The 17,435-nt window shown below is 37.6% G+C and overlaps 1 protein-coding gene across 29 annotated transcripts in view; it reads right to left on the reverse strand.

The window, feature by feature from the left end:
* Kansl1l (KAT8 regulatory NSL complex subunit 1-like) overlaps positions 1-17,435 on the reverse strand; it is a 105,913-nt gene that overhangs the window by 41,858 nt on the left and 46,620 nt on the right. For 19 of the 29 annotated variants that reach the window (XR_015628793.1, XR_015628790.1, XR_015628792.1 and 16 more), the window contains exons 4-5: positions 15,532-15,729; positions 14,680-14,801 (exon numbers count right to left, since the gene is read on the reverse strand). Coding sequence is in view for 18 of the 29 variants with exons in the window: in NM_001431334.1 (NP_001418263.1) it covers positions 14,680-14,801; positions 15,532-15,729 (320 nt within the window). In the remaining 11 variants the exon portion in view is untranslated. Of the gene's footprint in view, positions 1-10,334; positions 12,579-14,679; positions 14,802-15,531; positions 15,730-17,435 lie in introns of those variants that run through there. The other 10 variants (XR_015628789.1, XR_015628788.1, NM_001431333.1 and 7 more) reach the window with 2 other exon arrangements.

The following is a 17,435-nucleotide window of genomic DNA, read 5'->3' on the forward strand; positions in this document are numbered from 1 at the left end:
TTGGAGATGGGGGTAAAATAAAATGAACAAAACACAGAAAGCTAAATGTAAATTTTATGGTTTATTATGATACAAGAGGGTTCAGTTTTAGCCAACTTTACGATAACAATAGTTAAAATAATTGACATTAATGGATAATTACATAGTAAAAATATAGAAATAATTTGAATTTTCTGCTGCAAAATATACATCTTCAAAACTAAAACTTTGCTTAGTATAAAATCAATGATCCTTATAAATCAATAATTCACATCCAACACAGTTTTAACAATTTATGCCAATTTCTTTTTGCATGTGGGAGAAGTACATCAAAAACAAAGGCTTAAAAGTACCAAGGACTCATCCTTGCATCTAAATAAGTACGTTTTCCACACACCAAGTCTCAGTGAGTTCACATACAGCTTATGCTATTACAGTTTACATACAGACATAACAACTGTAAAGTGAAAGAAGCTATACATGGAAAATAGTTTCATAATTACACTTTATATGAATTTTAACACTATATTTAAGGTTTTGTGAACTGAAGTTTCTGGAGATTTTACAAACTGACTGACAGGTTACAACTTCATAATTATGTTGGAATGTTAAAGATCAAGAGAAAATTATGGTGGTGTATCTTTAGTCCCTTAACGGCCATTTGTTACCCATCTCTAAATCTGATCTGGTTTGATTTGAATAGCAGTAAAAAAAAAAAAAACTTCTGGAATATATTAATAACTAAGTTTTTGCCAGACTACAGGGGTCTACCAATGCAAAAAAAAAAAAAAAAAAGGTCAAGGGACAGCACCTGAAAACATGCAGCAGCCACCCTTACGTTGCTGTGACTGGCCTACCAGAATCTCCAATCCTGTACATGGTAGAGGTTCTTTGATGTAGGAGTTTGTTTATAAAAGTTTTTGAAAGTGTTTCCACAGTGGAATATATCATTCAGGGCAACCTGAATCTGTTTAAAGGTATTAGGAATTTTGGAGTGCAGTTTTATGTTGACACATTTAACTTCACTTATATTGCATACTATATATTATAATAATATCGTAATATGGAATATATAGTAATATATTTATGTACTAATATAAAGTAAGCTTTTCACATACAACATGTTCCAATTTCAATGTATGCAGATCAACACAGGTTACTTAACAGTCTAACATTAACAAGCGAGTTGGAGATGGGCTAGGTAGACTGAATAAAGTGGCGAACTGCCTACTGGGTAAATAAAGGGTGATACAGTTGTAGTGGGTTATGGCAGAGCATTAGCTGACCATTCAACAACTGCTGGGACAACTGCAAACTGTCCTTTGCTTCCTTATAATTGCATCTCCATATCATTAGCCTTGCAAATTGGCTTGCTTCTATCACATATCTGACATAATACTACATCTAAAGAACCACATAAAGGACAGAAAAGCTGGGTTAACCCTACTCCAGGATACACATGCACATACAACTTCCTTGGATTCCTTTCTTTCCTCTACCCTAACTCACTAAGACTCCTCCGTTCATTTTAAGTTTTGGCATAGGAGGAGCTATTGGAGATATGAGATATACTTCTTAAAGATTTATTTATTTTATATATGGGGTACACTGTAGCTGTCTTCAGACACATTGGAAGAGGATATCAGATCCATTACAGATGGTTGTGAGCCACCATGTGGTTGCTGGGAATTGAACTCAGGACCTCTGAAGAGCAGTCAGTGCTCTTAGCCCCGAGATATACTTCCTGAGACGCCAGCTATTACTGCTTTACCATGCAACTCAGCCTTGTAACAAATTTGCTCCAAATTCCTTACTATTTCTTTAATGGTGATAAGCACCTGGAAACATTGAGTACAGGTCTCCATGGTCCTTTTATCTTTGATATATCCATAACCTCCACTTGGAAATAACAATACTATGAAATAACTATATGTGATGTTAGCAGTTGATATATAAGTTCTAATAATGCTGTTTGGCATGTGGTTCTTCTGTGAGCTAGAACCTGTTGTGGAAGCACAAGAACCTGAGTTTGGGTCCCTAGAGCCGTTGTAAAACCCAAGCACAGCAGTACTGTGCTACTGTGTTTTATGCATAGCCTCAACAGTGAGGCTGGGGACAGGATTAGATGGAACCTAGAACTCAGCAGAATGGATTCACTTCAGGTTCGTGAGAAGTGCTTGAGGAAGACACCCAACACTACATGCAGGAACATAAAACAAGAACGTATATCATACCCCAATACATTCATACTCACACACATACCTACACAAAAGATACTGTTTTCTACAACAGCATTATTGCTTTTGAATCATATTACAACTACCATAAAAATATTCTTCTAGAGTGAGTGAAACAAAAAAATCAAGAATGCTTGTACAAGTAATCGGAAAACAAAAGTTACAAAGAAACCTGGATAGTCTATATCAATGGAAACAAAAACAAGAATTAAAAAGGGAAAATGGTAACTAATACAAATATTTCAGTGATATCCATAGCAATTAGTAATAACAGAAAAACTGTCACCTACATTCTTTTGCCAGTCTCAAATGACACAGGTTAGTAATGCTAGGTACTCAAGAAGCCTCGGCAATGAACTGAACTATAAGTTTAGGCCTGCCTGGGATATAGAATAAGCAAAAGACCAGCCTAGACAACTTAATAAGACCCTACATTAAAATATAAAAAGTACAGACAATTATTTTTAAGTATAAAGCCCAATAAGTGGCTTTTTAGTTAAATAATTGAGATGTCAAGACTATCAAACACTTGATCTAGTTCCAGAAGTTTAAAAAGTAAAAAAAAAACAAAAAAACAAAAAAAAACAAAAAAAAAAAAAACGTAGTGGTATTCACACTTGGGAGGTAGAGGCAGACTCTCTGAGTTCAAGGCCAACCTGGTCTCCAGAGTGAGTTCCAGGATAGCCAGCCAAAACTACACAGAGAAACCCGTCTTAAAAAAATGAAAAGGGGGAAGAGGAAGAGCCTAGGATGTTTATCAGTTACAACACGTGTAAGACACAATACAAAATAAATAAACTCTCCCTCTTTTAATTTTGTATTATGGTTTCAAACATTTTTAAACATGGCTACTGAGAAAAAACGACTTAGGAGACTTAACTATCCTGAGAAATTAATCATGAAAAGATTAACTTAATAGTGGCTCCTCACCAGGACTCCTCCCAGTTATACTGCTGTTGCCCAGTGTCATGGAGATCCTGCAGTGTGGATCTACAGGACTAGTCCTTTCATGTGCCACAACAGTTTACACATGATGTAGACTTTAGGGTGGGCAAACTCAGTCCTAGCCTGGCCGGTAGCTGAGCTGGCTAGTGTTCCTGCTCTCACTTATCTGCAGCAGGGCAAGAGCCAGACACCTAGAACTGGACCAGCGTCTCATTACAAACAACATTTGAAAGTGCAGATGTTTAGATAGAGGGAGATTCTGTGGGACACGCTGTAATACTACAGCTTCCACAAGATGTTTTCAATACTTTGTGTTGTTTTGTGTGTGTTGTTTTTACTTGGGGGAGGAGGTTACAAGGGCAGAGGGAAGATATGAGGGAACAGAGATGAATAGCACTGGGGTGCATGATATCAAACTCACAAATCAGTAAAAAGCTATTTAGCTGGAGGAAGCTGACGAAGAGGGCAACCCTATAAGAGGACGAGCACTCTCAATTAACTTGGACCCTGAGATCTCTCAGACACTGGATCACCAACCAGACACAGCATACGCCAGCTGATATGAGGCCCCCAATACATACTACAGCAAAAGATGCATCTAACCTTCAAGAGACTGGAGGCCCCAGGGAATTTAGAGGTCTGGCGGTGGAGGTGGGGTAGGGATATCCTCGGGGAGATTAGGGGGATCTGAGAAGAGGTATGGAATGTGGAATAGTCAGAGGGTGGACCAGGAAGGAAATAAAATCTTGTGTGTAAAAATAAAAATGAATAAATTTTAAAAAACCAGATTATCTTAAGAATGAAAAGTTGAATGTGACTAGGAACTTCATGACAATAATAAATTATGCTGTGTATTTGAGAAGTAGAGTTAGAAGGTTCAGAAACTCAAGAACAAGGTACCAAAATATAATAAAGAGTATCACAGAAATATTCAAAACTGTTTAGTGTTAAAATAGCAGTCTCCACCTAAAATATTTCTGGAGTGAACAATCATGTCAGAAATAATTTAGCAGAGTTAGCAAAACATTGAGATAATTAATTCTAGAAATAGGTGGATTTCTATGTTCCATGGAGAAAAAAAGAAACAGATTATTATAGTTATTTCTCCCTGAATATTACCTTCAAATGAGACCTTTTATTTCTTTTTGTAGTTGTTTGTGAGAAAAGCTTTTACTATATAAACCAAAGCTGGCCTCAAACTTACTATTCCCCATGGTGAGGAACAACAGGCATGCACTACATTGCTTGCCTAAAGAGTATGTCTTAAACCACTTGGACTTGAGCTTTATACACTGAATGTAATAGAAGAGAAAGTAGAAAAGAGCCTTGAATTCATTGGCATGGGGAGGGAGAAATTTCCTAAACAACTCCAATGGCTCAGGGTCTAAGATCAAAAATTGATAAATGGGACCTCATGAAACTGAAAAGCTTCTGTAAGGCAAAGGACATAATAGTCAATAGGACAAATCAGCAACCTACAGGTTGAGAAAAATCTTCATGAACCCCACATCTGAAAGAGGGCTAATACCCAAAATATATAAAGAACTCAAGAAGCTAACCTTAAAAAAACCAAAACAGCCCAGTCAAAGAAAAATGAGTGTAGAATTCACAACAGAGTACTCTCAAATGGCTGAGAAGCACTTAAAGAAATGTTCAAAGTCCTTAATAATCAGGGAAATGCAAATAAAAAAAAAAAACTCTGAGATTCTACCTTACACCAGTCAGAATGACTAAGATAAAAAACTCAGGTGACAATACATGCTGGTGAGTATGTGGAGAAAGGAACAATTCTTCATTGCTGGTGGGCTTGCAAACTGGTACAACCACTCTGGAAATCAGTCTGGAGGTTCTTCAGAAAACTGGAAAAAGATCTATCCAAACACCCAGATATACTACTCTTAGTCATATACCCAAAAGATACCCCACCATGCCACGGGGGCACGTGCTCCACTATTTCCATAGTAGCCTTATGTGTGATAGCCATATCTGGAAACAACCCAAATGTCCCACAATGGAAGAATGGATACAGAAAATGTGGTTCATTTATACAATGAAATATTACTCAGCTATTAAGAACAAGGACATTGCCTTCTGATTTCTGCCTGTTCCTGGAGCCCACAGCTCTCTGTACCCAAATCCCATGGGGAAGGAAGCTGGACTTTCATTAGTGTGGACAATCCTGAGAGCTCAGGGGAGACCACCACTGCTGCTCACATCCCTAGCCCAAGAGGAACCCGCCTGGAGACCTCCAGACACAGGAACCAACATGTCTCTGCATGCATCCAAAGCTGAAAGCCAGTCACCAGGAGCGCTGACACACCTGAGAGCAGAAGAACCACCTGGAGACCTCTAGACACAGGAACCAACCAAGGAACAGTCTGGAACAGGATCCTTCTGGTTTCTGCCTGTGCCCAAAGCTAACCCTGGTGACACAGCTCTCTGTACCAGATCCTGCTAGAAGAAAGCTGGTCTTCAGGAGTGCTGACACACAGGCTTTACAGGACGGTAAAGCAACTGTCAGAGACAGCAAGGCCAGCTAACAGCAGAGACAATCAGAAGGCGAGGAGCAAGGACAAGAAGCTAAGCAACAGAAACCAAGACTACTTGGCATCATAAGAGCCCAGTTCTCCCAACAAAGAAAATACTGGATATCAAAACACAATGGAAAAGCAACAAATGGATTTAAAATCACATCTCATGATGATGATAGAGGACTTTAAAAAGGAAATAAATAATGCCCTTAAAGAAATACAGGACAACATAGGACCCTTAAAGAGGATATACAAAAATCCCTTAAAGAATTACAGGAAAACACAACCAAACAGGTAAAGGATAAAATGGAAATAGAAACAATAAAGAAATCACAAAGGCAGACAACCCTGGAGATAGAAAACTTAGGAAAGAGATCAGGAGTCATAGATGCAAGCACCACCAACAGAATACAAGATGTAGAAGAGAGAATCTCAGGGGCAGAAGATACCATAGAAAACATGGATACAACAATCAAAGAAATTTACAAGACAAAAAGCTCCTAACACAAAATACCCAGGAACCCAGGACACAATGAGAAGATCAAACCTAAGGATAATAGGTATAGATGAGAGGGAAGATTCCCAACTTACAGGGCCAGTAATATCTTTGACAAAATTATAGAAGAAAATATCCCCAACCTAAAGAAAGAGATGCCAATGAACATACAAGAAGCCTAGAGAACTCCAAATAGATTGGACCAGAAAAGAAATTTCTCCCAACACATAATAGTCAAAACAACAAATGCACAAAGCAAAAAAAAAATTAAAAATTAAAAGCACTAAGGGAAAAAGGTCAAGTAACATATAAAGGCAGACCTCTCAGAATTACACCAGACTTCTCACCAGAGACTATGAAAGCCAGAAGATCCTGGGCAGATGTCATATAGACCCTAAGAGGACACAAATGCCAGCCTAGGTTATTATATCCAGGAAAACTCAATTACCACAGATAGAGAAACCAAGATACACCATGAAAAAAACAAATTTACACAGTATCTTTCCACAATCCAGCCCTACAAAGGATAATAGCTGGAAATTCCAACACAAGGAGGGAAAAAGCAAGAAAGTAATCATCTTGGGAGAAAATAAGAGAGCCACACAAACATAATTCTACCTCTAATAACAAAAATAGCAGGAAACAACAATCATTATTCCTTAATATCTCTTGAAATCAATTGGAGACTCAATTCCCCAATAAAAAGACATAGACTAACAGAATGGGTAAGTAAAGAGGACCCAGCATTTTGCTGCATACAGGAAACACACTTCAGGGTCAAAGCAGACACTACCTCAAAGTAAAAGGCTGGAAAACAATTTTCTAAGCAAATGGTCCCAAGAAACAAGATAGAGTAGCTATTCTAATATTGAATAAATTTGACTTTCAACCAAAAGTTTTCAGAAAAGATAAGGAAGGACACTTCATATTCATCAATGGAAAAATCCACCAAGATGAACTCTCACTCCTGAATATCTATGTTCCAAATGTAAGGGCACCCACATTCATAAAAGAAACCTTACTTTAATACAGTTTAACTCAAGCCACAAATTGCAACTCACACAATAATACAAGGAGACTTCAACACCCCACTCTCATCAATGGACAAATTAGGGAAACAGAAACAGGGAAAAAGAAACACAGAGAAACAAACAAGCTATGAATCAAATGGATTTAACAGATAGCTATAAAACATTTCATCCTAAAACAAAAGAATATACCTTCTTCTTAGCACCTCATGGTACCTTCTCCAAAACTGACCATACAATCTGTCATAAAACAGGCCTCAACAGATACAAGAAGATAGAAATAATCCCATGCATCATATCAGATCACCATAGACTAAGGCTGGTCTTCAATAACAACAAAAACAACAGAAAGCCGACATACACATGGAAGTTGAACATCACTCAATGATAATTTGGTCAAGGAAGAAATAAATTAAATATGTTTTAGAATTTAATGAAAATGAAGGCACAACATACCCAAATTTATGGGACACGATGAATGCAGTACTAAGTGGAAAACTCAAAGCTCTCAGTGGCTCCAAAAAGAAACAAGAGAGACCATACATTAGCAGCTTGACAGCACACTTAAAAGCTCTAGAACAAAAAGAAGCAAATTCACCCAAGAGGAGTAGAAGGCAGGAAATAATCAAACTCAGGCTGAAATCAACCAAGTGGAAACAAAAAGAACTATACAAAACCAGGAGCTGGTTCTTTGAGAAAATCAAAAAGATAAATAAACTCTTAGCCAGACTAACAGAGACAGGATCCAAATCAACAAAATCAGAAATGAAAAGGGAGACATAACAACAGAATCTGAAGAAATTCAAAAAATCCTAAGATCCTACTACAAAAGCCTATATTCAACAAAACTGGAAAATCTGGAGGAAATGGACAATTTTCTAGACAGATACCAGGTACCAAATTTAAATCAGTAGCTGATACAACATCTAAATAGTCCCATAACTCCTAAAGAAATAGAAGCAGTTATTGAAAGTTTCCTGACCAAAAAAAGCCCAGGACCAGAAGGGTTTAATGCAGAATTCTATCCTACCTTCATAGAAGACCTCATAACCAATACTGTCCAAACCATTCCACAAAATAGAAACAGAAGGAACACTACCCAATTCATCTAGCCACAATTACACTTATACCTAAACCACATAAAGACCCAACAAAGAAAGAGAACTTGAGACCAATTTCCCTTATGAATATCAATGCAAAAGTACTCAGTAAAATTCTCTCAAACCAAATCCAAGAACACATCAAAATGATCATCCATCATGATCAAGTAGGCTTCATTCCAGGAATGCAGGGATGGTTCAATATACAGAAATCTATCAATGTAATCCACTACATAACTAAACTCAAAAAAAAAAAAAACATATGATCATCTCATTAGACACTGAGAAAACATTTGACAAAATTCAGCACCCCTTCATGTTAAAAGTCTTGGAAAGATCAGGAATTCAAGGTCCATTCAAGAAAGCCATCATGAGGGATCAGAGGGAGAGAAGGACCTGGCTGGGAAGGAAAGGGAGAGGAGAAAAGAACAAGATCAGGTATTGGAGGGGGAACAGGAGTGAAGCCCTGAGGGCCAGCAGAATGGAAATATGCAACCCTTTAGGATGTATCAGTGACCTGGTAGGTGAGAAACTCTGAGGACTCAAGGGAGGGACCTTAGATGTAATACCCAACAGTGGGGAGAGGGAACTTGTGGACTCTACCTCCAGTAGAAAGACTGGGCATCAGGTGAAGTCAAAAACTGTGATCCAGAATTGTTCCTGTCTAAAAGAACTGCAGGGATAAAAATGGAGGACACTGAGGGAAAGGAGGTCCAATGACTGGCCCAAATTGGGCTCCATCTCAAGAGGAGGCTACAAGGCCTGTCACTACTGATACTATGGTGTGCTTACAGACAGGAGCCTAGCACAGCTGCAGAGAAGCCCAATAAGCAGCTGATGGAGACAGAAGCAATTAATTACACCCAATCAATGGACTGAAATCTTAGGGACCCCTGTGGCTGAATTAGGGAAATGCTGGAGGAGGTTAACCCCCTAAGAAGACCAGCAGTCTCAACTAACCAGGACTGCTGGGATATCTCAGACACTGTGTCACCAACCAGGCAGCATATACTAGCTGGTACAAGCTCCCCCGCCTCTCCCGCCTCCCGCCCCCCCCAACACATATACAGCAGAGGATTGCCTGGTTTGGCCTCATCAAGAAAAGATGCACTTAATCCTAGAGAGACTTGTGGCCCCAGGTAGTAGAGAGACCTGGCTGGGTGGGATAGGGAGTAGGAGAGTGGGGGGTGGGGACATTCTCTTGGAGATGGGGAAGGAAAAATGGGCTGAGGAACTGTAGGAGGGCAGACCAGGAGGAGGATAGCAACTGGACTATAAAAAAAAAAGATTAAAGATAATTAAAAAGAAAAACTGCATATGTAGCAATGAATAGCCTAGTAAGAGCACCAGTGGAAGGGGAAGCCCTTGGTCCTGCCAAGACTGAACCCCCAGCGAACGTGATTCTTGGGGGGAGGGCGGTAATGGGGGGAGGATGGGGAGGGGAACACCCACAGAGAATGGGAGGGGGAGGGGTTGGGGGATGTTGGCCTGGAAACCGGGAAGGGGACTAACAATTGAAATGTAAATAAGAAATACTCAAGTTAATAAAGATGAAAAAAAAAAAAAGGACATCTTAAAAGCATGACAACAAAACAAATACTCAGAGTAGAAAGCCAGTGATTGCCAGACAAACATTATTTCTTATCTGTGCTCAGAAAAAACTAGGGTTTTCTATCTTAAAGAATATTTGGAAATATACACACAAAGAAAAGGGGGGATTAAGGAAATAGGGAGCCAGCTTCACAAGCATTAGAGTAAGAGTTTGTATTGCTCAGAAACCTTGTGAGGAGTTTGGTGTAACATGCTATAAGCCCAGCAATAGCATGACAACAGAACACAGGCCTGTCCTTGCAAACTAGGTCAACCTAGTAAAGATTCCTTTCTCAAAAGGTGGGAGGTACCAGAAAGCCAACCCGAGTTGTCCTCTGACATCTATAGACATCCTGGCCACATGGACACATGGGTACCCACATGTACCACCACAAAAAAAAAAAAAGACATTTCAAACCTTGCCTTCTAAGATGAAGTATTGTTTTCATTAACATTTTACTGTATATTCCTCAAATATTTTTCTAGGAAATCACTGTATAATAATTTTTTATTCTCATTTTGCCAATTAATGGTGTAAAACAAAACTATTCTCATATAATTACATAATTTCTAGACATAATTTTAATAGTATACCAGTAATTTCCCCTGGATAAAGTTATGTTTTACACTTACATCATTAGAAATGAAAAGGAAAAGAAGCCATTTTACAAATGAAGATAACTCCTACTGGCACTACTCTCTAAGAACACAGCAGGGAAGGGTTATTTCCCCACTGGCATCATACATCTCACTAATGTGATTACTGTTATCCATCAGCGTTCTATAGAAAGCACTGACTCAGGAAACACTGCTATCAAACAACACTCTTATAATTGAGAAACGACTACTGAAAACATTCCTATGGTAAAATTATTACTTTATATTGTGATTGTTTTGACAACAGACCTTGGCTTTTAAATTATGACACACAATTAGAAGGAATGGTTGAATTTACATGAGATAATTACCATTAGTGAAAATAAACAGTATGGCAATAATTCACTAGGATTTAATTTCATACCCCATTATGGAACTCATTAAGATAAAAAATAAACTACAAAATTTGGACCTTATTTCAGATAGAAATTTATGTTCTCAGAGATAATATCCAAGGATCTCTTTAGAGCATCGTATGTTCATTTCAGAATAACAGTTCTAAAAATGTATAACCACCTCATTGACAGAATGTAATGCTCCAATTTTTTTTGGAGACTTAATCATACTTATTTGGTTCTTAGTGCCATGATTAAAGGTAAAAACAATAATTACAATTATGCTACTCTCAGATGATGCCCTTAAATAAATGAGTTAGGAATCAATGAGTAACAAATGTACAGATACCGTCCCCAGAAAGCAACAGTGAATTTGAAGACAACATGAGAAAAGGTCATCAAGTACATATAAAAGTGATCTAAAGTGTTTTAAAATATATCATAAATAGTAAGCTTTATTTGACCCCCAAAAATTATCCTAAAGAATGGCTAAACTTTTAAAATTCTTCCATAATATGCAAAATTATGATATGTGATGTAAAGCTAGAATGAGTAGACTTTTAGGTGACTGGAATACTTTACTTGTGAGATTCCTTATATAACTTCAGCTACAGAGAATGCAGCTAAAACTCACAGAAGGCCTCCATGAACCAAAAGAGGTTTCAAGGTCTGCAGCCCAGCTTGCTTACTCACATTTGAGAAGCATTCTCTTTCTTTAGAATTTCTTACTATGGTATAGATATTTCTTCTGCTTTGAATTTCTCATTTTCTTTGAGATTTTTCTTTTGAAGTATGTATATGTGTGTATACATATGTGTTTGAATGCTTACGGAGAGAAGAAAAGGATCTCAAGTATATGAGTCACAGGCATTTATGAGCTACTCCACATGGGTGTTAGAATCAGGAAACCTAATCCCCATGATAGGCCAGCAAGCTCTGGTAACTGCTGAGCCATCTCTCCAGTACCACTTTTTGTATGCTCTAATCCAGAGGCAAACTAGATGGGAAGCAAAATTGAAGGAGGTAGGCATGAGAGCCACAGGATACTGATGTGACTATTTCAGAATTAAAATAATCTCAATCTCTCAATCTCTCAATATCTCTCTCTCTCTCTCTCTCTCTCTCTCTCTCTCTCTCTCTCTCTCTCTCTCTCTCTCTCTCTCTCTTTTAAATTTGGATACAAGGTCTACTACATCCCAGAGGAGTATCATAACCCTGATCCTCCTGCCCCAACTTGCTCAGTGCTACAATAACAAATGTGACCTCTACATCCAGTTAGTTTATCTCACACTGGGAAAGGAACCTAGAACCTCAAACAGGCTACATTGTATCAACTGAGATATATCGATAGCCTACCCCCAACACTTTTCAATTATGTCAATTATCTGTAAGAAAGTACAAAGCGTACTGGCATGGTCTGCATCCTGAGTCTACCCACTGTCTACATGCTGGTAAACAGGCTGGCATTGAGGGAGCAGGGGGAGCTAGAACCTCTAAAAGTAAGAGGGGTTCTTGAGTCGCAAGAGATATGGCCTTAAGAAGGGTTCTTGAGAACCCAGACTCTTTGTCTTCCTTTTTGTTTCCTGGTTCCTGATGAGTAGGCTGTTTTGTTCTCCCAAATATGCTTGCCATGGTGTGTTGCCTCATTGCCAGCCTCCAACTGACAGTGAACCTCTAAAACTGCAAGCCAAGATAAACACACCCTAGGTCAAAGCTTATCATCTCAGGTATTTTTCCTAGACTAAAGATGACCAACAAATGTTTCAAACATTCAGTGTTAATTCCTATTCATAATATGTCACTTGCTGATTGAGGTGTTCAAACTAAAACAACAAAAGTCGCAATAAGACAAACCAAAGAAACCCTACTATTCTTAAGCTTACATAAAATCCAAAACAGAAGACAAAAAATAAGTATGTAAAAACATTAACAGGGGCTGGGGATTTAGCTCAGTGGTAGAGCGCTTACCTAGGAAGCGCAAGGCCCTGGGTTCGGTCCCCAGCTCCGAAAAAAAGAACCAAAAAAAAAAAAAACATTAACAAAACAAATGTCAATTGTTAGCTGATATTCATGACAACTCATGAAATAACTTGACTGTTTTCATGTATTTTCTTCTAGTAGTAGTAACTGTACTTCATGCTAAGCAAATGTGCTACGACTGACCCTTATCTCCAGCTCTTGCCATGCTGGTGAGCTTTGCAGGTGGGTAGGATGAAAGAAGTGCAATCTCATGCTTATTTGACTATTCTCTTCCAGTAATATAAAAAATTATGCAAGGTTATGATGCTACTAGCTAGTTAAACTGGCATTAGCTGAACTTTCTAACTCCAAGTTTTGTGTTTGGTATCAGTCTTATTTTTACCTATGTGGATATATGTGACTATATCTTGGGACAGTATGTGAACATATTAATATTAGTACAGGTCCCTGTGGAGTCCAGAAGAGACTACCAGAGTCCACGGAGCTGCAATTACAGGATATTGAGAGCCATTTCGTTTAGATGCTGGGGACCAACTTCAGATCCTATGTAAGAGCAGTTTGTGCTCTCGCCCACTGAGCCATCTCAGTCTGTTTTTAAGACAGGGTCTCACTGTATAAGTCATTCTGGCCTTGAACTACAGTCCTCTTGCCTCAGCCTCCCAAATACTAGGTTTGGAGGGAGGCATCAGCTACCATGTCTTCCTGGCTCCAAAATAACATTTGTAGGAATCAAAATTTTCTTTAGAACATTTTATCAGCATTTAAAATTATGTATTTATCTGAATGATTAAGGTAGCATCATTTATTTCCTCAACTGCAGTCTACTCTCCCCAAGGGCAGAGCCCAGATCCAGTTTTGTTCAAGATTATATACCAGTGCATAGTTACATACTACTGCCATATTAGCATCAAATATTTGTACATTATATGTGAAACATATATGCATATATATTCAGTAATATAGTCATGGCAATAAGCATAGTTTAGATAAGCAAAATAACATAGAAAATGTACTAGCCTGAAAAAAGATTCATTCATCATTTTATGAGCATCAACCTGTAATTGACGTTCATTGTGAACCCCCAAACCAGGATTCTTGTAAATGAGAATTCTTGCTGTCCTGTACAACCAACAAGTCTTTCATTCCAAGTAAAGCCTCAATGATACAAAGAATGACACTCAAAAAGTAAGTAAAACCAGTGGAAAATTATTTTAATAATAGATCCAGGGATAAATGACAGCACAAAGAAAACTAGAGAGATATTTTAAAATATACTTTCAAAATAATCAGAAAAATTAAAGAAAACTTTTACTTAAGACCTATTTCACCAATGTCATTTGAGAACAGAGTAGCTACTTAATATGATTTCTATCAGGATAGGCATTTCCCTCTTTGCTATATCAGAAAGCTTTCAATATAACTAATATGATTACTGATATAAAAATCAATGTAAAATTATGGTGATGTGTGCTCACCTAGATCTAGGTTTTTTTTTAAAGTTACAATGAACTGGAGATCAAGGGAAAAGATACAAAACAGAAGTAATATCAATAAGGCAGTACATCCACAGCTAAATACATCACTGATATGAGTTTTAGAAGCATTAAAATCCTAGAAATACACTTCCTCATGGAAAGGTTTTATAACTGCATTAATTCTATGAACTTTTTTGTCTAAAACTGTACCTATGAACTACTGGTTATACTCTTGTAGTCCTTAAGTAGAAGAAAAATGGCTGTATTAAGTATAGATCAACAAAATCAAAATAAAATAAGCCAAATTCAGAAACAAAACTACCTACCTTCTGGAAATGCCATTAGCCAGACATTTGTGGCTACAGGATTTAGAAGAGAGGGGTGATGAAGTTGGAGACAAGTTGAGAGGGGCAATCAAACTGTTAATGATCTCAGTCAACTGTGCACTCTACAAAGAAACAGTTAACACTTTAGTATGGCTAAGCATCATTAAGACCCTGTGTTGCCTACCTAAATACTATACATGGACTGACCCTGGACTCTGACCCCATAGGTAGCAATGAATATCCTAGTAAGAGCACCAGTGGAAGGGGAAGCCCTGGGTCCTGCTAAGACTGAACCCCCAGTGAACTAGACTATGGGGGGAGGGCGGCAATGGGGGGAGGGTTGGGAGGGGGACACCCATAAGGAAGGGGAGGGGGGAGGGGGATGTTTGCCCGGAAACCGGGAAAGGGAATAACACTTGAAATGTATATAAGAAATACTCAAGTTAATAAAAAAAAATAATAATAAAAAAAAAAGACCCTGTGTTGCTGTCCTGAGAGTCCTTATGTGCTCTACTGTATTGTATTTACTGATTTGCATATACTGAAGCATTCTTGCATACTAAAATGAAGCCTATTTAGCCATAGTGCTTGTTTGGTTTTTTTGTTGGTTTTTTTTTTTTTTAAATGTGTTCCCATTGGTCTACTTTCTCCATCAAGACGTCACATCTATGGGTTAATCTGCTCAGAATCTAAATGACCCCGATCACCTCTCAAGGATTGGGATTATGACCTAGAGACTAATGCTGAATACATGTGACTTTTGGAGGAACATTTGATATCTAAACCTTGCCAAACAGTTTAAGGAACAAAAATGTATCTAAAGTTATTTCATAACGCAGCGACTCTACTTACCTGTTTCTCTATGTTTCGAAGAAGTAGTGTAGGGCTGCTTGGTGACATCTCAAAATCATGTTCTGGTAAAGGCTCTTCACTCCTCTGGGAAACCTGAGAATTCACTGAAGTGTTTAATGAAACTGCTTGGTTTGAAAACTGTATTTGTTTTTTCAAAATGTCTTTTGGAAGCTGACATTCTTCTAAGATCACTATCCCCTAGGGGGTAAAAAACAGTAAAAGTGATCACATCCTACTATCCTCATAGGAAACATAAGATGTAGAACTGAAAATATAGTTTATATGTCTTTAAAAACTGGCTGACTGGGAAGGGAGAGGTGGCTCAGTAGTAAAGAACGTGTACTATTTATTCTTTCAGAGGAACTAGTTTGGATCCCAGCACCTGTGTGTGCAGTCTCCAGCTCCACAACTAGCTCCAGGGCATCCAACAGACTCTTCTGGCCTATGTGTGTGGCACACACATGCACACACACACATACACACAAACGAAAAAAATTAAAAACACCTTATTTTATATCCTGTGTGATTAGACTCTAAGGAAAGATGGTAGAATGGAAACTGCCTCTGTGTGTCTATACCATTCCAAGATTTAAAAAAAAATAAGTAAAAGTAAGTAGATAACTAAAAGGCCATAATCCAAAGAGAAAAAAAGGGGAAAGAGTTTTGGAAATCCACAAAAAAAAAAAAAGTGGTAACAACACTAAAAATAACAGAGAAACAAGTAATAGTCTGAAACAAAGAAAGACAAACCAAACAGTTTCACCTACCCACCTGCAGAGGGAAGGAAAAAGGGAAAGGGGGCTATATCAAAAAGTACAGCTGGGGGGCTGGGGATTTAGCTCAGTGGTAGAGCGCTTACCTAGGAAGCACAAAGCCCTGGGTTCGGTCCCCAGCTCAAAAAAAAAAAAAAAAAAAAAAAAAAGTACAGCTGGACTGAATGTACAGGGTATTCAAATAGCCAGAAAAGATACCCCAAACCAGAAGAGAGATCCAAGCCAATAGTGAACATAGAAAGACAGAATCAAAAACCTAATATAATAACTCCAAAATAATAACAACTACCAAATCTACTAAACTCAAAACTTAAAAGATAAAATTTTAGATTAAGACCTAAAAAATGATCAATGACCTGAAAGAGGCCTCAAACAGATAAACGAAGTAAGGAAACCAACATTACCTACAGAGAAAAGATAGCAACATAAAAACGTCTGGAGAAAATTAATAGAGTAGAGGAGAAAATCAACACAATGATTGATATTTTTGAGAAAAGAAAGAAATGTTGGAAATAAAAGCACATAAAAGCAAATACATGAGAATTATAAAAGCAAGCAGTATTACACACAGTAATGGTTTGCGATTCCACCTATGTCTTCTATTGTTATTTAAGAGATCAGTATTTAAAAGAATCATTAATTTTGTTTTGTTGCAAAACAGACATAAACCTTGGATACTGGAAGAAAATTTTTAATCTTGTTGAAGTTGTACTATTATAAACTCAAATTAGAATGCTGAAATTTCATAAAATTAGAAGCAATCTCAAGTAGTAACCACAAAGAAAATAACTATAGTATATACACAAAATAACTACATTTTAGTGTAAATCCAGGCATGGTGCTGCTGCAAATCTTTTAACTCACAATACTTGGGAGACAGATATAAAAGAATGTCTGTAAATTCAAGGCCTACCTGATCTACATATCAACTTCCAGATCAGCCAATAAAGTACAAAATACGATTAAAATAAATAAATAAATAAACAAATACAGTAGTATAAGAAATGAGTTACAAAAAAAGTTTAACAACATTCAGAAAACAAACAGTAAGATGTCCAAAGTAGATACTTATAATTAATTATTTGATTATAAATGGATTAAATCCACCAACTAGAAGTCAGTAATTAGCAC

The sequence above is a fragment of the Rattus norvegicus genome, chromosome 9, assembly GCF_021556685.1.
Source record: "Rattus norvegicus strain SHRSP/BbbUtx chromosome 9, alternate assembly SHRSP_T2T, whole genome shotgun sequence".
NCBI classification, from domain to species: Eukaryota; Metazoa; Chordata; class Mammalia; order Rodentia; family Muridae; genus Rattus; species Rattus norvegicus.